We start from the raw sequence: 26,164 nt of genomic DNA, 5'->3' as shown, positions 1-26,164 counted from the left end.
GCGTAGGTTAACGGAGTCGAGTTCGAGTTCGTTTTTGAGGGGAGGGAAACGGAACCAACACCTCACCATGACTTCCATCCTCGTGTGAAAAATTTAACTGATGTGGAGTTTTCGGAGAATGAAGTAGAGCTTTTAGGAAAAGGGTTGAAATATAATTTCCAGCCAAAAATAACTCAGGGGACGTTAGAGAATTTGGCTGTGGATTCAGAGGTAGCGATAGTGCGGGGCCGTGGTGATTTAGATACCAAGACCATGGTGGCCAATGTTATTAAGAGTACTGTTCCGGCACAGGGTGGTGGATTTAGTTCTGATGGTTTGGCACTGAGAACTATTCAACAGAAAGTGCGAGAAAATGATTTGGTAGTTTCGAAAGCAGACAAAGGAAATTGCATTGTTATTATGGAGAAAGGAAGTTATAATCAGAAAGTTCTTGATCTGATTCAAGGTGATGGCTTTTCGAGTTTGCAGAGAGACCCAACTCCAGGATTCCAGAAAGATCTGAGACAGGCAATTAAGAACTCTATGTTTGTTTTTGAAACTGAACATCAGAAGAGCATGGTTGTGCCAATGAATCCACGAGCTCCTATTCTTTATGGGCTACCTAAGATTCATAAGGATAACATTCCAGTTCGTCCAGTGGTCTCATATTTGGGTGCACCAACTTATAATCTAGCTAAGAGGTTGAATCACATTATTAGAGAAAAGTCTCAGTTCCGGCCGAAGTTTTGTTTGAGGAATAGTTTGCAGTTAATAGAAAAGATCAAAGATATTATTATTCCAGATAATGCTGTCTTGCTTTCGTTGGATGTAGATAGTTTGTTTACGAATGTGCCGTATGGGGAGACTTTGGATATTCTAAGGGACCTTTTTGAAAAGCAACGTTTACATCCAGGGGAGGTAGATGAGTTGATAGATCTAACTGCTATATGTATGAAACATAATTATTTTAGATTCGGGGGACAGTATTATTTGCAAAGTGATGGTTTAGCCATGGGTTCTCCACTGAGTCCTTTAATGGCGGATATCTTTATGGACCACTTTGAGAACCAGCATATTGCAGGGAATGATAATATATTGTATTACTTCAGATACGTAGATGATTTGATTATTTGTTGGACGGGGAGTATGGACCTGCTGGATGAATTTGTTACTGGGCTTAATAGTAAACATCCAAAGATCAAGTTTAAGAAGGAACTAGAGCAAGACAAGTCATTGAATTTTCTAGATTTGACCATTACTAGAGTTAATAATAGTCATCAATTTCAAATTTACCGCAAGCCTACACATACTGATACAGTTATACCAGCTTCTTCTACACACCCTTGGCAGCATAGATTGGCCGCTTTTCACTGTTATGTGCATAGGATGTTGTCTGTGCCTCTTTCTGAAGAACACTATCGAGCCGAATTGGACAATATTTACCACTTGGCAGTTTCGAACGGTTATGATAAATCAATCGTTGATGGCATCATCAGAAAGAAGCGAATGGTTATGGTTAACAATATGTTGTATGCGGCACGTCCTTCTGAACCGGTTAAGAGGTGTCAAGCGAGCATTACTTATGTTGGCAAAGTGTCAGAGGACATTTATAAGATTTTGAAGTCAAACGGCATTCCTGTGGCCTTTAGGACAAATAACACTTTGCACTCCAAGCTTTGTAACGGCAAAGATAGGATCGAGAAAGGGAAAAAATCTGGGGTTTATAAGTTGAGCTGTGATGTTTGTAACAAAGTGTACGTGGGCCAAACGGGCCGCAATTTCACTACTAGGTATAAGGAGCATATGGCATCATACAGGCACAACCATCCAGAGAGATCCAATTTTGCAAAGCATTTGATAGAGAGTGACCATACTGTATCAGAGAATCATTCTTTTGATGTTTTACATGTATGTGAGAAAGGGCTGCGTTTGGGGGTTCTGGAACAGTTGGAGATAATTAGGTACAACAATAGGGGGTTAATCCTTAATGAGCAGTTGAATGTTGCGTCATCGCCGTTATTACGAATTTTTCCATTTAACTTGCTTGGTAGGGGGTGGACAAAGTATAAATATGGCCGACCATTCTGGGGACGATCAGTCAGTTGCGGGACTTCGGACCGTCAACATCAGCTCCTGAGGATGCCTCGTAGAGAGGCGAAACACGTGTCGAGTTTTGTATTTTTGGTGGTGGGTTGTTATATTTATTTGCGTATTTATTTTTATTTTTGCGGTGGGAGGGTGGGAAAATTAATTGCATGTAAAAAATACGCAAGTAATTATAACAGGTTAGCACTGATTGACTTGCACATTATCGATTCGCGGATTAGCAAAGGAAAGTTCTAGTTTACGATTAACATGGATTTCCGCAAAGTAACGCCTGATTCCATCGATTAATACTGAAATAATATATTGAATATGAGCATAGACAAAACAGTGATATAGATACCGACAAATATATGTGATATAGATTTAGTTCCCCGTTACTCCAGCCACACACTAAATAAAATAACAGATTCTTCACTTATTTTTAAAATCTTCCATTTTCTTAACATTAACATATATATCTATTTAAAACATAATCGTACAATTAAAGAAACTTATCATCGTCCGCTCGTCATTATATACTTTCCGTTGGCGTAGCATCTGTAAAATTGTTAATATGTAGTTTCATTTTAATGACGGCACTTTCACATTTTCACAGTGTCAAGAATAATATGTTTAATAGAGTCGAACATACACATAAACTAAGATCATAAATCTATACTGCACGCAAAAATAAATCTATTCTCTTGCGTGACAATAATCCGCAAGTCATTGACAATGTTTGCATTTGAATATAATACCTACCTAATTGTATTGTTTGTATTCAAATCAGTTCATCTTTTTTTTTCTTCATAATGGATTACTGTCAAGTCAATCATTGAGGAAGCAGGGCAAAAGAAAATTTACAAATAGTAAATGTTCTGATTGTAGATGTAGCCCAATAATGAACTAAAGGTTAGACGGTATACAATCAACACTTGTATTGGAATATAAGGAATCCTTATACTATTCCAAGTTAAATAAACTATTTTAATGTTACTCTTATCTTAATTAAATGATCTTTGAAATTAAATGTTGCTATCAAAATTTATAAAAAAATATACCACACTTATTTTGTGATATGTACAGTCAGCATCAAAAGTGGCACATAACGCTAGAGAAGTAACTACCATTCCACAGTATAATAAACAGTACAGCCACTCCCGCTCCCCGCTGAAAGTGCCGCCCACCCCCTCTCGGTCAAAAACGCGACCAGTCGACCTGTCATATCTTACTCATACAAGTATGGTACGCGTTCACCTACACGAGCTTAGAATGTGTGCTAGGAACGCGCCTCTTTCATATATTTGATCGCCAGTGTCCGAGATGTGACAATTCTGTAACCGCTTAACAAAAAGAGACGCGTGGTGTCTGGCGTGTCTATACATAGAAAAAAAAAACGTTGTTATTTCTGACCACAAACTATTCAGATTTATTTACTTATATTTCGAAAAAATATTCAGGAGATCAAATAGTTAAGGTGCGTTGTATCATCCGCTATTATTGAGCTGTCTGTACTTCGAAAACCAAATAGAGTAATATTACTGCTATCATATTACGACATCGATTCTGTCAAACTTCAACTGTCAGCTGTCATTATTTGATTCGAGCTAATCAAGTCTGATTGTGCTTACCGGTTTGATTTATCGACAACCTTGCTTCAATCTCTCTTAAACATTAATACATCAATGGAACTTGTAATATGCTAATGACAGTTTACTTTTGGTAATTAGATATTGTTTCAAATATGACATATTACGAACATAATGCCGGCTACACATGCTTGACAAACGACAACTACCAAACAACAAACACGAACTTATGGATAGGTGTTTTTCCCGTTTGTTTTGTGTTTGACATTAGGTGTCTGCTTTTTGCACAAATAAAAAAGGTTTCGACATTTAGCACGTTCACCAAGCCTGAGAATACCGTGCTTGTGTTCGATAGTGTTTGACATGTATGGTGTTTGTAACAAACAACAAGCATGTGGAGCCGGCCTAGATACAATTCGTGCTTTTGATACGGAACTACATGATCTGAGATATCATAAACATACGTAGATCATTCAAGTGTTTATTATTTATAGTAAAGTCGTGACCCGATATTAGATATATTGTATGTTCTCGATACAATTTAGTTTACTAAGTAATGCTGTTATTATAAGCTTTCAAAAGGCTTTTTACAGTATCTCCTCAGTAAACATTCTAATAAAATTGTTTAAAAGCTTTTATCCTCTGAGAGCCATCTTAAGCTGATATCGTTCTACTTTCATTTATAACCGACTTCCGCTATTATGACGTCACGTAATATTTTTATTTAGTTTTCAATATAGTTTCGATTTTTTGAAATTGTTAATGCTTTGACATATTTTTTTTGTTTAATTCCATTCATGTTTTATTCAATAAGTAAGATTTTATTATCAACATAAACCTTAAAAATATAAACTACCTGAAACGAATAAACATATTTTCCTTTTTAATGTTTATTTACGAGTATATAAAAAGACAATGGACAATGTTGGATTAACAAGTAGTCTTTTTATCATTGTTGTACGAGTGTATAGTACCTACTCATTCCCATCGGGATATTAATATCCATAAAGTTTTATGAGATCATTTGTTCACGAATCTCGATAATAAATAATGTTTATAAAAAGGTAGACCCATGTTTTCGCACATAACGACCACCAATGAAGCCTTGATGGTATAGAATCTCCACCGGTTACCGAAATTACGTGCACTTGCCCTCAATTGGCTTGAAATCGAAATTTTGGAATTCCTCGACGCGAACTACCTCGTTAAGAACACTATAAAAAGCGAGTTAACACAGTCAAGGAAAAAGCATGTTCATTACTTTATTAATAGTGATATAATGGCCCGGTATCACTGAAACTGGCTGCTGATATCTATGTAAATTGTTACATACCAACTTACTGAATAAGTCTTTCGAACACTTTGAAATATCCAAATATTGATTATAATTATGTGGAATTCTCAACTACAATAAAACGTACCACGTTGCCACAAGTTACTATTAGCTACAACGACAATGTGGAGCCTGTTACTTTAAAAGTTACATATGTATAGGTAATTTTTATTATTTTTTTTTAAATTATGAATTGGCTTACTCTTGACCACTGACTAGCCAAAGGCAAAGACGTGGCCTACGATGGAGTGAGCTCGCCCAGAATTAGACCTTTCTTGATTCAAAAACCCAGATAGAAAAGATCTCAACGCGCTGCTCTTCTCAGTAGGTAATAATATTCACAACATATAAGCCAATTTTAACGTTTACTGTCATAAGAATGATATTTTGCATCATGTTATTACATTATCCTGCCTTTCTCCTTAATATGATTATGTACATACATATGTCTGAGTGAATGTATGAATTTTTACAATTTACAAAAACTACTTAGCAATAAACTTCCATTATTCTCCAATATTACGTATATCTTATTTTTAAATATTCGAATATGGCTCTGAGGCGCGTAGACAAGATGCCAATCGTTCGCACTCCGTAACGTATCGTAATTATCTTTATCGCTTTTCCAAGACCAAGTTGTGGTTCATTCGCTTCTTGTCTACACAGCCAGATTGTAACCTTTATCGTCAAATAAGCCCCCTCCATCTTCCACCGGTCTCCTGCCGATCTAACAAGAGATAATCAGCTGAGATAAAAGCTTATTAATTTGTCATATGTTTGCTTGGCGTAATCTTTTGAGATCTTGGTACTGATAATATAATACCGCCCGCGGCCCACGTGATACTAACTACTACAAATATGAGTGGGCTCCGTTGTAAAACTTTTAGAGGAAATACCTGCGTCACAGTGTTGCGTCTTATACTTATTATTTTAGATTAAAAATAGTCACTTTATGTTTTTTTCTTTTACTAGCTTTTATTTACTTGCACTTGTCCCGTTGCATGTCTGTAATCAAGTCTTGAAAGTTAAAGGACCATGGGCAGAAATGTCCCCACCCACCAACAGAAATGAAACATGTCTCATTTAATAGATCTTAGCAACCTGATGATTTTTTACTATGACGAGGATCGCCATATGTATGGGGTTTTCTTGGAAAACCGTGTTTTGTTTTTACATATTTTTTGCTCATTTCATTGAAAATTTTTGTTTTTTTATTATACTAGTTGATTGATAAACAAGCATGCGGGGCTGCGTGATGGTAACTTACTTATATTAAATAATATTTTTAGCCAAAACTATTAAATAATATAAAAGATTTCTGTCCTAAATATATATGAGTAAAGGGTTTGTAGAAACGTCTCGGAGAGCAGTAGATGATTGTTGAAAGAAAGGTACAGTCGGCGATAAAAGCTTGTGCCAAAAATGTTGTTATTGAAAAAAACTTATTAACGTTTTATTGTATAAACTAAATACAGTTTATAGGTATGAAAGATGAGTAGGTGTGAAAGGTGAGCGAGTGGGGTGAGTGAGTAAGAATTAGTTATAAATATACTTAACACGCCACGCCGCAGGCGACTAAAGAAAAACTGAGCGTGAGACGTGCTAATAGCTATACTTGTAAATCATCATAGGGCCACGATCCGCTTTGATTTCGTTATTGTTTTATTTTCGTATATCACGAGTATCATAAATCGAGAGATCATTTGACATACCGCCTTGAGCGTAAAGTCATAATTTGAAAATGCTGCCAATTAATATGTTAGTTATTTCTTGTAACTGCCTAATCTTTTCAGTATTTTGGTTTGGACGTGTTGTTTTTTATTTTATTTCGAATAATGTTGTTATTTGAAACTAATTTTATTGGTAATGCATGATAAATAAATACTAGGTAGGTATTTTATGCTAGCGAAAAAAATTGATATATTGAAAACCGAAAGTAAATTAAAAACTACCTAATACCTATACATGTATTATTAAAAAAAAACTTTTCACCACACCAACTGTTAAAGGCTTACTTTGCTATTTGAAAATAGATAGCAAAATTGTATTTTATCCACAAGAGTGCAAAGTAATTCCATACAAATTTTAACTTGTCTAAATGATGATTTTAAATCATAAAAATTGGATAAATTGATGGATTTGATTTAGTTTGATGTTTTATAGTCAGTATTTTGTTCGCGTCGGTTTTGTTTCACTCGGGTGCAAAGTTTGTGCAAATAGTAACTATTTCCTGAGACTTGTTCTGTTTAAGTAATAACAACAATGACCCGTAATCTTATTATATTATTTTTTGTGAATTTTCACAGAGATAGTAACGCTACATGACGGAAAATAACCCATGACCGCCCACCAAAACGTTTCGTAACAATTATACATATTAACAAGTATGTAGGCCACGTGCCACACAGGCCACATAAACCTAATCAGCTTCACACAAAGGTCACGAGATCTAACGTACCTACCGTGTCGTGTCACTCCGTATGACCACGCAGAAGGGCACGAATTGCCTCACGCTGATGCAACTAAGTCCATTGACTTAGATATTACTTGCTAAAGACGGGCGTGCAACTTTCGATCTGGAGGTCGCGGTTCGAACCCCGGCTCGTACCAATGAGTTTTTCGGAACATATGTGCGAAATGTCGTTTGATATTTGCCTGTCGCTTTTCGGTGAAGGAAAACATCGTGAGGAAACCGGACTAATTCCAATACGGTCTAGTTACCCTTCGGATTGGAAGGTCAGATGTCAGTCGCTTTCGTGAGACCCCAGGCTCCCATGAGCCGTGGCAAATGCCGGGATAACGCAAGGAGGATGAAAGACGGCCTTAAAGGCACCAAGATGCCAGCACCACGGTGAACAGATTACCGTACCGCACCATTCGCACAAAAGCCGCAGTCAGTCAGTCAATTACCAAGTCACAGCAGAGACACCTATAATATAAGTGAGAGCGAGGAAACTAAATATCTTTCTCACCTATGCGTGACCTTGGTAAGGTGCGACAAGTATAATGTTAACCCTATATCTCAACTAGTTGCGACTAATCGCGTAAAGGATTCGAAGTCATCAACTAATCGCGGTGTAGCATTCCACCAAGGCACACTACGAGAATGTTCAGTCGAAATAATATAGACGAGCCTATCTTTCCTACAGAAATCTTTGACAAAGTCAAATTGAATCCGTCATTAGACAAACATCAATATAATAGCCATGTGATGTATTAACAGCGTACAAAAACACACATGAACCGTGTCATTACTCGTGCCGTGAGCAATTGCGTTATTGAATCTTAAGGTATGGGGTCATCCATTCATTTCTACGTCACGAGATTTTTTTTCACATAGGTACAAGAAGTACGAGTATGAGGCACTCCCAGGTGTGACATCATATTTTTATGAACTAAATTATTAATTTTATTACCAAAACCTATTAGAAACCTAATTTTTCTTGTGTGGAAATTCTAAATGGACAGCGATTAAAAAATCAGTTTCAACGTTTGGAACTTCCCTGCCACCCTTGTCACATGTCACATTTTCTTGGCTCCCTCTCTTCCTCTAAGCTTGTGACGTGGGTACGGCGTGGGTATAGGCGATTGTACCTATGTTCCTGTAAATTGCAAATGAATTTGTTACACAATTAAGTGATTACTAAGCAATGTATATTATGTGATGAGACTTCACGAAGGCAGACGTACCTGCGAGCCAAATCTCGCAAGCCTCAGCGGTCTTAATTCGATGCTCATGCTAGTGGTTGGAAATTATGACATGGAATCACGCTTTTGTGAGTTATTAGTTCTACAGCCATGGCTATAAATCATTCAGTCGATTCATTGACCATGTTGAGGAGGAATATAGAAATGTAGTAGTAATTTTAGTGTCTCGTGAAAATTATTTACAGAGCTCAATTAAATCTTTGATCTTCATTGATATCTTTAGTCGCAAGCAGACGGATTGACATGTTTGTATAGAGGAAATGGCAGTTTTTTCTTCTTCTTCTTGAGCTTACTGTGGGCCTCAGTCAATCTGTGTAAGAATGTCCTATATTTATTTTATTTATTTATTTATTTATTCTTCTAACTCAGCTTTCAAACAAAAAAAACTAAATCTAAATCGGTTTATCCGTTCGGGAGCTACGATGCTACAGACAGACACACACACACTGACAGACAAACATACAGATGTTTTTATAGAGGAAATGGCAGTTTTTTCTTCGTGCCAAAATTCGACGACGGTTAGTAGTCGGTATGGAAGGCTATATAAAAAAACTGATCACATCTTTTATAGCTTTCGTTTGTACACACGTCTTACTTCCTTAAAACTTAGGTTTATTGGATGACAGGTAAATTGGATGTACCTAACTTCAACAGTCCGCAATGTAACTAAAATCGCATGCGAGTTCGATCGCGTATACAAATGGGCCGTTTACAAATAATAAACATATTGCTTAAAGGATCCATAAAATTACAACATATTATTTGTGTTGTCGTGACTTACAACCGTGTCTAATGGGTAACAGGCGGTGAGAGGGTTCCGAATTATTGGCAAAGCAAATCTCGCTTGCGGCGCGGCGTGGTAAACCTTCAATAAAAATCCGAGTTACAAACATAGGAAATGGGTTTACGAGTATAGTAAACTATAACTTTAAAATTACTAAGTAAATAGTATATATAATAAAACCTATTATGTTAATAGTTGTAATAGAAAATGCTAAGGAAATATTTCCATAATTACTGAATAGATATGCTAAATACTTAGAGACTATTATAACAGGAAAAAATATATATTTATAGAGTATAAATTAATATTGTGTACGCAAAATAGTAATAAAGAAATGAGTAAACAAATAAAGCCATAAGGCATTTCAAGGCGCAATAATAATAAAGATTGGCACTTATTCATAATTACTACATACTTGAATCTTGACGGGCCTTAAACATATTAAGCGAGTATAAAAAATACTTTTTGCCTTGTTTAACGATTGGAAATTTCCCTTCTTTCACAATTCTGCTCCAGTTACAACAAAGTGCATATTCAGGTTTTTTTACTTGTACTTATGGAGTATTTCGATATCATTACAATTATACCAATTTAAATACAGATCACATATATTCAGACCTGACTTGCCAGAGTATAATTCAGCTCAATTACAGCCTTCTTGACGTACTGAATTGCCGATATCTTCATTGGAGGATTATTTTATTACACCATACTCGTGAAACCCAGCAAGTTATTGCGGCATTTTGGCTGAATAATGTGTTATTTTTAAATCACCCATCTTCGGAAAAAGCACTACTTATGTATTTATAAAGATTTATTTTATAATAATGCAATACTTAATAATGCAAAAATGCAAAAAGATTAAATTTCTCCCTTCTAAAAATGCCAACTCAATAGAAAATGAAAGAATGCTTAAAAATAGGATATTTATTAACTGGGAAGCTCAAGTTACTCCTTGGTATAATCTTGTCAACACACACACATGTATTTGTGTACATAAACGTTACATAAAGCATTATAAATAACTATTCAGCCATTTATGTCCCACTGCTGGGCATAGACCTCCTCTCACGAGTTTTTAAATCTTAGAATGTCGTTATTTATATGTTTACCCACGAGTGAGACCCCGCGGGTCACAATTTCTATCATTTACCAAGTTCATGCTATCCATATAGCTAAATAGGTACTTTGAGCGATACGATAGTAAAATGCATGCGATTGCATTGCTATTTAATTCGACATCAACGTCTCCGAGTTCCCACACCGTAAACCAATTTATAATCTCCTTTTTATTTCTCCTACAATTTAGGTCCTATACATCTCGTAATAAGTTAGATAAGAAAGTTTATTTAAGTTTTCTGCCTTTCTGAAATTCCTGTTTTGTTTTCAGACAGCCGCCTCATCCGCAAGACTCCAGCCTCATACGCTGACGGAGTATACATGATGGCGGGCACAGACCGGCCCGGCGCCCGCACGCTCTCCAAGATCTTCATGCGAGGGCAGGATGGCCTTCCTTCGGTGGCCAACCGAACTGCTTTACTAGCATTTTTCGGTAAGTGGCTCTTAAAAGAATAAACTCCTTATCAATAGGGTCAATCGACTTATTTCGCCATAGGAACCATTCCGTCCTCAAGGACACCAGCTCTATTCACACCTGCATGGGTTCGTAGTCGAATGGCACAAACGCTCACGAAACGAAAAGCTCGTAGATATCTATCTCTATCGCTCTTGCGTCAATACGCGACAAAGCCAGCGGCGTATCGCTTTCGTTTGGCGTCGGAGAAATTTGCCATTCGGCTACGGGGCCAGGGTGGCTAGCCGAATGGCAATCGCGCTTGCGTATTGGCGCGACAGAGCCAGCGGCGTATCGCTTTCGTTTGGCGTCGGAGAAATGCCATTCGGCTACGGGGCCTGAGCTATTCCGTCATACGCAGACGGTGTGTACCTACAAGTACATGATGACGGGCGACTCTGCATTTTCTGGGAAGAAACGAGCGAGATGCTCGATTATTCTTCGTGTGTCATGAATTTGAAGTCGGGATAAGCTTGCTTTTCGGCCTAGATGCGGTGAGTGAATCACGATGTCTTTTATACCCACAGTAAAGGCCTGCGAATGTCATCTTCTAAAGGTTAAATAAGGAAAGATGAAGAAATTAACGCCAAAAAGCTTATTTTCCGATAGTTCCTTTGTTTTTGATAAAAACTGTAGGTATGTATATATTATACGTTGACTGTTAGCCATTTATTTAATTATTCTGCAATTCAAAGTACATTTTGTCACAAGATAAACAAGTACAACCTTTTTAGACAGCATGGAATTCACCACGGGTGTTCTAATTGATTGCCGTTTAATTTAGAATTCAACACCGCAGGTGGCAAGCTGCATTGAAACTGAATTAATCAACTTATATATAGACATAAAACTTGCAAGCTTTTTATTGCAAATTTAGTACCACCTGCATTGCATACCTACTAGATATCAGTCCTCATAAAATACCAGTCGGAGGTTACGCGCCGCTCTGTGAAACGATCTCTGAGGGCCATTATTGAACTTTGAGAAAATTGAAAACGAGTGACTAGTGAGTGAGTGTAGATTTCCATTTTCCATCGCTCATATAGGTATTTCAATAATAACCACAAAATTAAAATTTTGAGAAACCCCCGATATAGTGGACCGATTTTCATGAAACATGGCTAAAAACCTGGAGTGATGTTTCACTAACTCAGCTTTCATCAATCAACAAAAAAAACTAAATCAAAATCGGTTCATCCGTTTGGGAGCTACGATGCCACAGACAGACACACACAGACCGACCTACATACAGACAGACACGTCAAACTTATAAGACCCCGTCGTTTTTGCATCGGGGGTTAAAAATAGCATTTAATCTTCTCACAGATTTTCGAAAAAAATCGAGCGTTCCAAATCCAAAAATTGGCTCCAGGGCGTTGAAAGGATCCAGCCTCTGGCCCCGGAATTCCTCACGCTTGACGCTGAAAATATTTAATTTATTACCTTTTTATAGGTCAGGTGGTGACGGGTGAAATCGTGATGGCATCAGAATCCGGCTGCCCCATCGAGCACCACCGCATCCCTGTGGACAAATGCGACCACATGTACGACCCTGACTGTGAGGGCGTCAAGCATATGCCCTTCTTGCGAGCAGCCTACGACCGGAACACGGGGCAGAGCCCTAATAGTCCTAGAGAACAAGTAAGTGAAATATAACATTGTACCTATACGTATACAGATATACAGACTTTATTGGTAAATATAAATTATACTTCCTATCCAAATCCGAGACAACAAATATTATTTACTATGCAGCACACGGAATCGTACCGTCCAAGTCACACATTTCAGAGATATAAAAAATATAAAAAACAAGTTCTCGCCATGCGTACCTACTACCTTCAACATAGCCCAGCGCCTTGCGGCGTATACCCATCATTACATGTTTTTGTGTCGTCCGAGTCACACGTAATTTCGCCAAAATAAGTGTTCCTCTAAAAGTGTAAATGTTGTGAATTTATGAAGTTCGGTAAGTAATTTGACACCTACTTATGTACCTATAGTGCTAAATGGTGATTATATAATTCAAACCATATTTGAACAACTGCCGACCGCCGTATAGTACCGGCGAGTTTAGTCTAGTTATCGGCGAGTGTAGTTTCGTTTTTCATACGATCGTAGCTACGAGCTAATGTGATTTTACACATTAACAATTGTACTATCATTTAAGTAACTTGCCTATTGATAATTAGAACTAAGAAGTTAACGAAATACTAAACTTATTTGCGGTCATATTTGGTCATACGATAGGATTTTCTACGACTACCTTCTTTTTCAAACAAAAGGCTTTCGGTATGAATACTTAAGTTACAGTAGGAAAGTAATACGATGTAGTATTACCTTATTACTAGTATATGTGCATAAGTAATACGTAAATTACAGATTACTTACAGTAATATGTAACTATTAAACTACCTACTGACAATTGATGTGATCTCTGACTTCAATGTTTACGAATATGATTTTACTCGTATATATCGTAGGCGTATAAAACAGTATATGATACGTTAACAACAATAACAACATGTCTGATGTGTGATCTATAAACATATTTTTTCTGGTTGGTGATAAAGCGCCTTTTATAAAAAGTTTAAAAGAAAAACGCATCGTTATGTAAATTGTAACAACATTCAACAATATTTATAAGTCAAACGAGCAATAGTTGTAGCAATATTTACAATGACTGGAACCAATAATTAAACTATATTTTTTCTGTTGATTCATTCAATAATGTATTAATAAATATAATGACCGACTGCACATTGCCAGTAAGTCAGTAACTGATGCATTTAAACAGGACGCGCTTGCACGATCCTACCTAAGGCGCCTTAACTAATACCGAATCCATGGCACAAACAGCAACACCTTTAACTGATTATCGTTAGACTTTATGCCGTGGTAATAGGGATTACAAATGTGTTGACAGTGTTGCCTGTTGCTTGCTGTTGTATATAGTACGGGCCGTACTTCGATGTCGACGAAAGGATTTATGCGAACATTACGGGTTTCTAGCTCGGCATCATGGTCACATCCAAATTTTTTCTATCAGTTTTGTGTGAAGAGAAGTACCCTATGTGAGCAAGTCTCTTTTTGTAAGTAATTACCTACTATTTGGATGACATGTGTCTGTATCCAGCAATTAAATCATAAAGAAATAAAGATAAAGACATTAGAACATTAGATATTGTTTGACATTGTTAAAACATTAGAGATTATAATTATAAGAGCTTAAATTATTGTAAATAAAGATTTATTTTGTGTCAATAATAAATATTGTAAGCATGTCTTGAAATAGTACTCCGATACTATAATAGCGTCAAGGATGATTGGTTGAGTATCGGGTAGAAAAGAAATAAAACCCTGATGAGTGATGAAAATTGAGATTACAATGTTGGGTACCTGTACCCCACTTAAAATATGTGTCGAGAGAGCTCCGCTAAATGCGTTGTAACTATATGTACCAAATTTTAATAGTGGCGTGGCTATTTTTCTCCACAAATTGTGTCGAGGGCTCAGCTAAATGCGTTGTAGCCATTTGTGAATGAATTGAATAAATTACTTTTTTGCGATAAACATGGTATACATTAGGTGGTACATTATTATTTTTGAGTAGCAATACATCTTTAGCCACAAATGGCATGCAACATTATATTTTAACCTACAGTAAAATGCCCTTCTTTATTAGTAGCGTGACTATTTTTTCTCCACGAATTGTGTCGAGGCCGTCGAGGGCTCCGCTAAATGCGTTGTAGCCATATGTGCCCCACTTTAATAGTGGCGTGGCTATTTTTTCTCCACAAATTGTGTCGAGTGCTCCGCTAAATGCGTTGTAGCTATATGTGCCCCACTTTAACAGTGTCGTGGCTATTTTTCTCCACAAATTGTGTCGAGGGCTCCGCTAAATGCGTTGTAGCTATATGTGCCCCACTTTAACAGTGTCGTGGCTATGTGCCCCACTTTAACAGTGTCGTGGCTATTTTTCTCCATGAATTGTGTCGAGGGCTCCGCTAAATGCGTTGTAGCTATATGTGTCCCACTTTAATAGTGGCGTGGCTAATTTTCTCTACAAATTGTGTCGAAGGCTTCGCCAAATGCGTTGTAGCTATATGTGCCCTACTTTAACAGTAACGTTGCTATCTTTGTTCACAAGTTGTATCGAAGGCTCCGCTTAAGGCGTAGTAGCTGTTTGTGGCACATTTTAACAGTGATAGGCTATCCATTCAATTCAATTCAAAACCTTTAATGTCATAAACAAAACATGTCAAAATACAAAAATAATAATGCAATAAATAAGGAATTAAAATAATCTTAAACAACTTAGTCAAAAAATAATAATAAATTTAAATACTAACCATAATTATATATATAAAACACAAGAAATTAAAACAAAATGTTATCATTTTAAATTAAACTTACTATGTAATTCTCCACGAATGAAGTCAAGATCTCCGCTCTCTGACTGTTGAAACTTTGTGGGCTCCACTTTATTAGGAAATAAATAAAATAAACATTAATATAATATCTTTGCTTCAAAATTGTATCGATGGCTCCACTTTTATAGATACATTTTATAGAGAACATTGTATTTATAGCGTTCTAGCTATATGCACATCAAGTCAACCTTAAAATTACTATATTTTCTCCACAAATTGTCTCAGGAGCTCTTCTTTCGTTCCAACTACATTGAGAATTCCGGTCTCACAGTGCATTGTCCACTGTGTTTTTTCAATCGGTTTACGCTACGGTGGATTCACGCTTCTGTCGCTACGTTCATCGGTCACTTCGTTCTTCGCTCGCAACTCCAACGTTCTTCGATTGCTTCGCTCCTCGCTGTATTCAATCTGTTTATTCTTCGGCCGCTCCGCTCCTTGGTCTCTCACAAATTAAAGATAGTAACATTACTCCGCTTTAAAAGTGTTAATGTTAATGAGATTTACATTATCTCGAGACTTGTTAATCAAATTTATTAGTATTGTTATATAACCTATGTAGGTACCTACCTACTTAACGCACATTATACAGAAAGAATATAAGAACACTTTCGTCTAAAGATTGAACCAATGAACCAATGATTGAACAGTAAACAAAAATGTAAATCTTATTTTCCTAAAAATTGCTAATACTATTGCTCTGACAAGACATACAATATAATGTTGCTATACAATATGAGCATCATGAATACACTAAAATAATAAAATATAAGTCGTATTAACCCTTCAGTCATAGCTCTATGACCTATACCTACACAAATCACTTTACAATGCTTACGTGTCATCATTAATTACTCGCTGTTATAATAGTTATAATGATGAAAATAAATAATCAAGGCGCAATAAATCCCTTTCAGGCGAGCAACGACTATACCTGTACGTTGCCACGTACGCATTAACTACCTACATCCTACACTTTAATTAACATACCTCGATTGAAAGAGAAATCTAATACAATATTTAGAGCTCTAAACTATAGGGGAATTGTGGTACGGAAAACAGGGGCTGACTCGTGGGTGGTGCACATTATCTAGGCCTATATACCCAGGGCGTAAAATCGCCGATGGAAACTAATACACACAATATAGTTGTGCAGTTATGCAGAGTTATCGCAGTCGTGAACAGCTAGATTAATAAATCCAATTAGAAAATAAAGTTTCCAATGAAATTAATATTTAAAATTTGAAATCCCTGATTGACATACTGTCTCGCTTAATAACTAGAAAGTTTAAATAGTTATGATAGTTGATTGTATAACACAACTACCTATTTCCTTTCTTGTTAATTGTAGTTTTGTATGACAATACATAGTACAGCTTTACTGTAACGTTATTTTATTTTATTAGTATGTATGTTTGTTGTTTGTTACTCCCTCAATTAATTAATAAAGAAAACTGGCAAGTGTGGAATAAGCAGAACTGTCTTCTGAAGGATTACCGGACAAACACACCTTTAAAAAACTTCTAATGCTTCAGGTTTTTAGTGTTCATGGGTGACAGCGATCTGTCTGCTCATTTGCCTTCTTTACAACTTTACAATCAGATGTTAAAATTGAATGTTGTATAGTTTGTCCTCAAAACATCGGCAATAATTACATAATACTTGTTTAAGTATTAAACTAGTAACTAGCTAAGTTTACTTCTTCCTTTTTAAGTATAGGAGCCATTTTTGTTGGCATCTATATAAATTAATATAATACTTACCAGGTTACTTATGTTATATGAACAAAGTGATATGACGTTTTAAAACAATATTTAGAAAGTGGTATACTAAGGCATTGTATGGACTTACTTTTTAATTGCATAGTAATTGAATTTGACTTTTAATTCACCTTGCAATATAAATATGGTTTAAGATATTTATTTCTCAATACATCAACACTAAATAAAACATTTTAACTGCGTATGCTTATTGCTCGCATTGCCAATGCACAAAAGGGAATTTGTTGCTACGCATAATTCTACAACATGAGATTTCTTGTACATCGGAAAAACCTTAAATGAAAACTGATGAAACTATAATGACCTTGACTTTAAAACGTAATTAATACTCATTTAAAAACATTTCATTAAAAGCCAAAAAGTGCCGTTCTAAGACCTTAGAAGTTGCAAAATATTCAGTGTTACCATAACCAGGGAATATCAAAAACATTCATAAGTTAAAGCTTAATATAATTATAACATTTTCAATAGGTTATATATAAAATAATAGGAATAACTTAACTTTAAATAATAGAAATAATTTTTAATTTGCTTGATGACCTGATATCAGATACTTAATACCATTAAGTAGGTACTCATATGAAACTTAACACTATATCATATTTTGATGTCCATATTTTATTTTATTTTCGCATTCAGTATTTGTTTTGACATGCAAGGCTCTGAACATCTGCATAGTAAATAATATTTGTTGTCTCGGATTTGGATAGGAAGTATAATTAATAATCAAACGAACTTACCTGTGAAGTTTGATTACAATTATACGAGTATCCAAATCCGAGACAACAAAGTCCCGCCCCCCATCCCCGAAAATAACAATAAAATGATTTCACGACACAAAAAGATCTACTCTAAAATAATGATGGGTATACGCCGCAAGGCGCTGGGCTATGTTGAAGGTAGTAGGTACGCATGGCGAGAACTTGTTTTTTATATTTTTTATATCTCTGAAATGTGTGACTTGGACGGTACGATTCCGTGTGCTGCATAGTAAATAATATTTGTTGTCTCGGATTTGGATACTCGTATAATTGTAATCAAACTTCACAGGTAAGTTCGTTTGATTATTAAATATGCATATTACACGTCATAACCTACTATATTATTACTATTACTAGTTAGAAATCGGATGATTTTGGATGTTAATTTGATGATTGCGATAAATTCTACTGACTCGTTTGATGGTTTATCGCCGCGTTGTTACCGCGTCCCTAGTGTCCCTACATTTTTCTCAGCGAGGACATTTTCTGTGACCTAAAGGTGACAAGTTATATACTCATCTCTCGCATGAAAATACATTAATTTGGAAAACTTGAGATAAATACCTAGTCAGAAGTTGATCAAAATGAACATTAAAAAGGTTGACATATTTCGTCAGAAACTTTTTTTAAAGATAATATACTTTTATCGTCAATGAATAAACTCGTTGTCTTAAACACTTCTATAATTAAATATTACATATATGGAGTTTTTAACTTCATCATACTGTTATTTGCATAAACATGTTGACAAGATGTACTCAAAACTTTCGTGCAGTTAATTTAGTCATCCGGTACGAAGAGTCAATTTTACTGACATTTAATTGTCATTATTATGATGGGTAAAGGACACGGAAGGGAAAGGTTGCTAATAACTGCATAAAAGAGTCATATCTCAAAACTACTTTCTGCGGCGACCTGCGGGGTGCATGGAGTATGTTTTTTTTAACCTAAAGTTTTGAATAATACTGCTTATTACTGGTTTATAAAAAAACCTCCATCCAGCGCAACTACTATAACATTTCAGACCTAATTTAAAGTATTGGCTAGATTCATTTGTTTTTAACGAATGTAAAACTTAATATCACTGTTTAATTTATGCCCAAAAAAGCCTACAGGTTATTGGCCCAACACGCTTTATTCATTTAACAAAGAGCTTTTGTTACTTGTACGTAGTACTTGATGCCATTCTCGATACGTAAATACCTAATGAATGACGAATGATTCACGATTCATTCATTCATTCATTCATTCATTCAATTCATTCATTCATTAATACACAAAACACAACGATAAAAGAAAGCTACTGTCATTAACACAAAGTTTAAAGAACGATAATTAGATATTGAAAGAATTTTAAAGAAAATGCATTACCAATGCCACTTGCTTATCTTTTAAAAAATCACACCAACACTCCATAAATTAGTGGAAACACCGCGGAGGTGTCGGCAACCAGTCATGACACGGATAATTAGCATTCTGCGGTAATCGCCGGCCATTGTCGGTCTTACATCGCGATGCGACGCTCGCGGCGGAATCTTACCTGTTATTTTTACAGCTTACAGGCAAAAGCCTGGGCCCTTAAAGTAGCATGCAATTGGTATTTTTTTAAAGACTTTTTCACTAACTGTTGTTAAAGTTTAAACAGTTTTCATTGATATCTTCCAGGACGCGTGCACAAAAGGTCAAACTTTCACGCTCTGTAGAGTATCATAGATATCTCTCTCTCTCTCTATTTATATCGCTCTTCCGTTTAGGTGTTTCCAAAAATATAACTATGATATATTTGCTACGGAGAGTGAAAGGTGCTATTGACTACGAGCCAGATAAAACTATTTAGCGAATACGCATACATAAATGGATTACGGTGACTGCTTTCAATCGGGCGGGAAATATGCTTGTTTGCCGCGAACGCAATGTAGAATAGTAAAACATTTGCGTATCGAAGAAGCTCTTCGCCCTTCTGGTTATTAGAGCGTGCCGTAGAGCCATAAACCGTTATCTTCTAAATTGGACGCTGTTAAAATGCACTTTGTTACTTAAACAATGTATTGTTATTCGTTTTTTACCTTGCAAATGCACCAGATAACAATCATTCACATTCATGTCACCTATATTTAAGAAAATAGTCGGTACATTTTGATTTCAATTAAATAAATATCATTAATGTGATAAATGTTTGTAAATTTTGTTTTCGAATGAGTTTTTTACCTACTCACTAATTTTTAGATTATTTATAGGTAATCATTTAGATATATTTAAATCTATGTTTTCATTCATACCACTAAGCTCATCAGGTCACTTTGCAGCCATTAGACAATTAAATCAACTATTAACGACTAGATTGATAAATCTGTAGGTGTGAATTCATGGTCCCACATCACACGTTCTCCCATAATCAAAAAGTTGTAAGTAACAAGCCCATATTTAAGTAACGAACCCTTATCTCAAGATACGCGGGTGCTAAAAAGTAGTAAAAGATTTTTCACCACACCAACTGGGAAAAGCTTTCTTTGCTATTCGAAAACAGATAACAAAATTGCATTTTACCCACAAGGGGGCAAAGTAATTTCATACAAATTTTAACTCGATGTCTTAATCTAGCTGTTAGATTTTACTTATAAATGATGATTTTGAATCATAAATATTGAATAAATTGATGGATTTGATTCATTTTGATGTTTTATAGTCAGTATTTTGTTCGTGTTGGTGTGGTGAAAAATTTTGTGTTTCACTCGTTGGCAAAGTTTGTTTAACCTTCGTGCCTTGATACCCTCGCAAAGCTCAAGATTCCACTTTTTGAACCACTCGCTACGCTCGCGGTTCAATATTGGAATCTTTCGCTTGCTCAGGTATCAATATTGGCACGTGCGGTTAAACAACTACTTTGCCCCCTTGTAAAACAAATAACTATTTCAGTGGGATCTTATTCTAAATGGTCCAACTGACTATGTAGAGGTACGTATTTATATGTAGAGTTTTTATAGACCTTCAATAATAGCCAAGTACCCAGAACCGCTCATCTGCTTACACCTGTGGTAATTACGGTTTGCGCAATATCCAGGGCTTGATATAGCAATAAATTGCGAATGATTAATTCATGGCATCTTAAGAGCGTTATAACATTTCGGCGTCGGGCGAAATTAGGTATTTTACCCGCCGCGCGAGCCCAATATGCCGACCCTTTCTAGCACGTCTTATCACTCGCTCGTACTACAATAATGGACAAAACAATCTTGATCCTTTCTATGGAATTTTGATAACAACCACAATCTACTATCTCGATATAAACTTTTGGTTTCTAATAAACATTATTTTGTACGAAAATACGAGAATATAGCGCGAAATAATATCAATTATGTTAAAATTTATTTAAAAAATTAAAGTAATAATTATAAAAGTAGATCCCATCCCAAATATTTGCTTTTGTTATATGATAAGTATTAGAGTAAAGTATATATTAATATGATGATAAAATAAGACAAATACAATTCTAATTACTTCAAGGTGGTGCTCAGGGTCTGATGATGGAGCCAGATGGTGGTCACCAATACCAATGAACAATATGACTATACAACTTCGTGGTTTACATGTCATTCACTCACTCACTCAGCATCACACATTCACACATCACGTCACGTCACGTCAGCATTTTCACTTTCACATTTCAAGTGCATATACCACGAGTATAGGTTTTCGGGTGTGCTGATTTAAAAATTAATGACCGATTTGGAATCTGACATTGCTGACTGTCACTTTGACACAAAAGTCATCATGGGTGTCGTAAAATAGGTTTTAGGGGGTGCTGATTCCAAAATTAATGACCAATGTGGAATCTGACATTGCTGACTGTCACTTTGACACAAAAGTCGTCATGGGTGTCGTCAAATAGGTTTGCGGGGGTGCTGATTCCAAAATTAATGAACAATGTGGAATCTGACATTGCTGACTGTCACTTTGACACAAAAGTCGTCATGGGTGTCGTAAAATTGGTTTTAGGGGTGCTGATTCCAAAAATAATGACCAATGTGGAATCTAACATTGCTGACTGCCACTTTGACACAAAAGTCATCATGGGTGTCGTAAAATAGGTTTTAGGGGGTGCTGATTCCAAAAATAATGACTAATGTGGAATCTAACATGGCCGACTGTCACTTTGACACAAAAGTCATCATGGGTGTCGTCAAATAGGTTTCCGGAGGTGCTGATTTGAAAATTAATGACCGATTTGGAATCTTGACATTGCTGACTGTCACTTTGACACAAAAGTCGTCATGGGTGTCGTCAAAAAGGTTTCCGGGGGTGCTGATTCCAAAATTAACGACTATTTTGGAATCTCACAGTGCTAATTGTCATTTTGACACAAAAGGAATCATGGGTGTAGTCAAATAGTTTTTAGGGGTACTGATTCCAAAATTAATGAAATGATTTAAAAAGTTATGACCGATTTGGAACCTGACATTGCACAGTACCCCTGGAAACCTATTTGACGACACCCATAACGACTTTTATGTCAAAGTGACAGTCAGCAATGTCAGATTCCAAATTGATCATTAATATTGAGATCAGTACCCATGAAAACCTATTTGAAGACACCCATGATCACTTTTGTGTCAAAGTGACAGTCAACAGTGTCAGATTCCAAATTGGTCATTAGTTTTCAAACACCTCCGGATACCTATTTGACGACACCCATGACGACTTTTGTGTCAAAGTGACAGTCAGCAATGTCAGATTCCAAATTGGTCACTAATTTTGGAATCAACACCCCTAAAACCTATTTTACGACACCCATGACGACTTTTGTGTCAAAGTGACAGTCAGAAATGTCAGATTGAACATTGGTCATTAATTTTGGAATCAGCACCCCTAAAACCTATTTTACGACACCCATGACGACTTTTGTGTCAGAGTGACAGTCAGCAATGTCAGATTGAACATTGGTCATTAATTTTGGAATCAGCACTCCCTAAAACCTATTTTACGACACCCATGACGACTTTTGTGTCAAAGTGACAGTCAGCAATGTCAGATTCCACATTGGTCATTAATTTTGGAATCAGCACCCCCTAAAACCTATTTTACGACACCCATGACGACTTTTGTGTCAAAGTGACAGTCAGCAATGTCAGATTCCAAATTGGTCATTAATTTTGGAATCAGCACCTCCTAAAACCTATTTTACGACACCCATGACGACTTTTGTGTCAAAGTGACAGTCAGCAATGTCAGATTGAACATTGGTCATTAATTTTGGAATCAGCACCCCCTAAAACCTATTTTACGACACCCATGACGACTTTTGTGTCAAAGTGACAGTCAGCACTGTCAGATTCCAAATTGGTCATTCATTTTGTAATCAGCACCCCCTAAAACCTATTTTACGACACCCATGACGCCTTTTGTGTCAGAGTGACAGTCAGCAATGTCAGATTGAACATTGGTCATTAATTTTGGAATCAGCACCCCCTAAAACCTATTTTACGACACCCATGACGACTTTTGTGTCAAAGTGACAGTCAGCAATGTCAGATTCCACATTGGTCATTAATTTTGGAATCAGCACCCCTAAAACCTATTTTACGACACCCATGATGACTTTTGTGTCAAAGTGACAGTCGGCAATCTGAGGTACTACATATTCGTAATCTGAAAGTAATCAAGTCAATAATTTCAGTTATTTTGAATCGACTATGATTCCGAGTTATTGGTAATAGTAATGATTGTATAGATGATTAGTGATTCCTTTACATGTAATGGTAATTTACCGTTTCACTTGATTACATTACAAGTAATCTGACACCCAGTAGTGTCAGATTACAAAGTAAAATCAAGTAATCGTGTAATCCGGAATCGATTACGATTTCCCCATCTCTGGGTTTAGTTATATGGTTCATTGGTACTGGTGACCACCATCTGGCTCCATCATCAGACCCTGAGTACCACCGCTTGTCAAAGGTCTTGTTGAGACGAACCCAACGAGCCTAAACACGAAGTCGTTTACTTACATGGTTCACTGGTACTGGTGACCACCTTCTGGCTCCATCATCAGATCCCGAGTACCATCTTGATGTGTCTTATCATCTTGACCGTATTGTAATTTTCACATTTTTATCATCACAACGTTGTAATACTTTAACATTCAAACATAACAAAGTATTACAAAAGCAAATATTTACGGATCTAGGATCAAATTCGTTGGTCGCTGTTTACACACACACAATGCGAGGATAGCCCGTGTAGAAACAAGGCGTCCGACCCACACAACAATAAATATTCTCGACGTTTGCGATAAAAACTCGGAGACCAAAGTGACATACGTCTTACCTGCTCGAGCTCCGGCGCGGCACTGAAATCGCAGGCGTCCGTCGCCGGTAAAATAGCGACAGGAAGGCTAGTTTTCAAAAAATTGGCAAAAAATCATGATAAAATATTATAACGACAAATGGATAACAGCAGTTTAAGCACATTGTGCAGATTATTTATATACTAAAATAACTTCGATAACATGTAGATTTTCGGAGAAATGATCACTTGTTTCGATGTATTTTCAAGACAAAATTGAGTTCGTTTTACTTTCAATTTCTCAATTTCAAAGGATTAAATGATAAATATTGTTTAATGGGCCTTAAGTACAAGATATTTGGAACTTAAATTTACCTCATTTATGAGAGTGATCTTATCAAATTGTACATAATAAGAGCTCCGAATTCTGTGCTTCACGCGGTTTTTCCTAAACGAGCATCAGAAAAACAATCATTACTAATTGAAAAAGCTTTTTTTTTCATATGTTTTTTATTTAACCGACAGTTAATAAGATGTTCTAACTGAAACAAGTACTTTCACTGTCTTTTAGTATGAGTAAAGTGTACAATTTTGTCGATAAATATTGTGCATTTTACAATATATCGCCTTTTTTTGTCATAGCGCTCTTAACACTCTTTACCTTGTGATAATTGCATGCTGATATTTGTATGTATCTCTTACATGTTTTTTTATATGTTGGTTTGTGTACAATGTGTGTTTTTTTTACTTAGGAAGGTAGAATGTTAATAATACTCTCTTAATATTTTTTACCGTTAAATACAGATTATACATATAACACATAATCAACCACAAAGATCAATTGTCTTGCATTTATCATAATCTGGGCACGCATGCAATTTATTCTTTCACCATTAAGATTAATTAGATTCCTCGATTATGGCGCTATTACTCTAATTCCACTGCTTTGCAAGTTTTCCTTTACTCTCAGTGTAAGGCCTGAGTGGACGCTTGGAGCGGAGCGTTCGGCGGGGCGTGCAGCGAGGCGGGCAATCGTGCGTCTACTCTATGCAGCGTCGACTTAGGACACTTATATGAGCTTCAATCGTTTGACATGCACGCCACACGCCCTAGGCCGCTGCACTCCCAATATGAGCGGGCACTCTGGCATTAGTGGCATTACACTTATTGTGTACCTATGTAGTATATATTTCCTTTTTAACCCCCGACGCAAAAACGACGGGATGTTAAGTAATGGTAATTAAGGATATGTTTGACGTGTCTGTCTGTCTGTGGCATCGTAGCTCCCGAACGGATGAACCGATTTAGATTTAGTTTTTTTTTTGTTTGTAAGCTGATTTAGTCGGGAGTGTTCTTAGCCATGTTTCATGAAAATCGTCGGGGTTTTTTTCATATTTTTAATTAATAACAACAAATATTTAACTGAAAATGTGTATTGTTTCAGATCAATCAAATAACGTCATGGATAGACGGCAGCTTCGTGTACAGTACTAGCGAGGCGTGGGTGAATGCAATGAGGTCATTTCAGGTGCCACCAGCAGCCACGCCTGCGTCTTTATGTACTCATACATATATAACTGGCTTCATGTATCACTTACTAAACTCTCCTGCTATTTTTACAAACATTGCCTTCTACAGAATCGGCTTCTTAATCTGATTTCTAAAAAAATGTTTTCTAGAATTGATAGCTTAGTAGTTACGAGTATATAGCATGCCTCTTTTGTCTACATTGCTTTCAGATTGAAAATAACCATCATTCAATAAGGCCCAGTTCTTTCAAAAGTGCATAATGTTTAAATGTGTTCATCAATTTCAACACATACCACTCATCATCCTATAACGGTGCGAACCTGCGGCTC

At 36.3% G+C, this 26,164-nt stretch overlaps 1 protein-coding gene across 6 annotated transcripts in view; it reads left to right on the top strand.

Annotated features, from left to right (window-relative positions):
• Positions 1–26,164, top strand: part of LOC125230299 (dual oxidase) — a 219,468-nt gene that overhangs the window by 178,410 nt on the left and 14,894 nt on the right. For 3 of the 6 annotated variants that reach the window (XM_048135426.1, XM_048135425.1, XM_048135424.1), the window contains 3 exons: positions 10,869–11,030; positions 12,505–12,692; positions 25,750–25,833. In XM_048135426.1, the coding sequence (XP_047991383.1) occupies positions 10,869–11,030; positions 12,505–12,692; positions 25,750–25,833 (434 nt within the window). Of the gene's footprint in view, positions 1–10,868; positions 11,031–11,528; positions 11,546–12,504; positions 12,693–25,749; positions 25,865–26,164 lie in introns of those variants that run through there. The other 3 variants (XM_048135427.1, XM_048135428.1, XM_048135429.1) reach the window with 3 other exon arrangements.

Source organism: Leguminivora glycinivorella, chromosome 10, assembly GCF_023078275.1.
Source record: "Leguminivora glycinivorella isolate SPB_JAAS2020 chromosome 10, LegGlyc_1.1, whole genome shotgun sequence".
NCBI classification, from domain to species: domain Eukaryota; kingdom Metazoa; phylum Arthropoda; class Insecta; order Lepidoptera; family Tortricidae; genus Leguminivora; species Leguminivora glycinivorella.
This window is presented reverse-complemented; position numbering and strand designations above follow the sequence as displayed.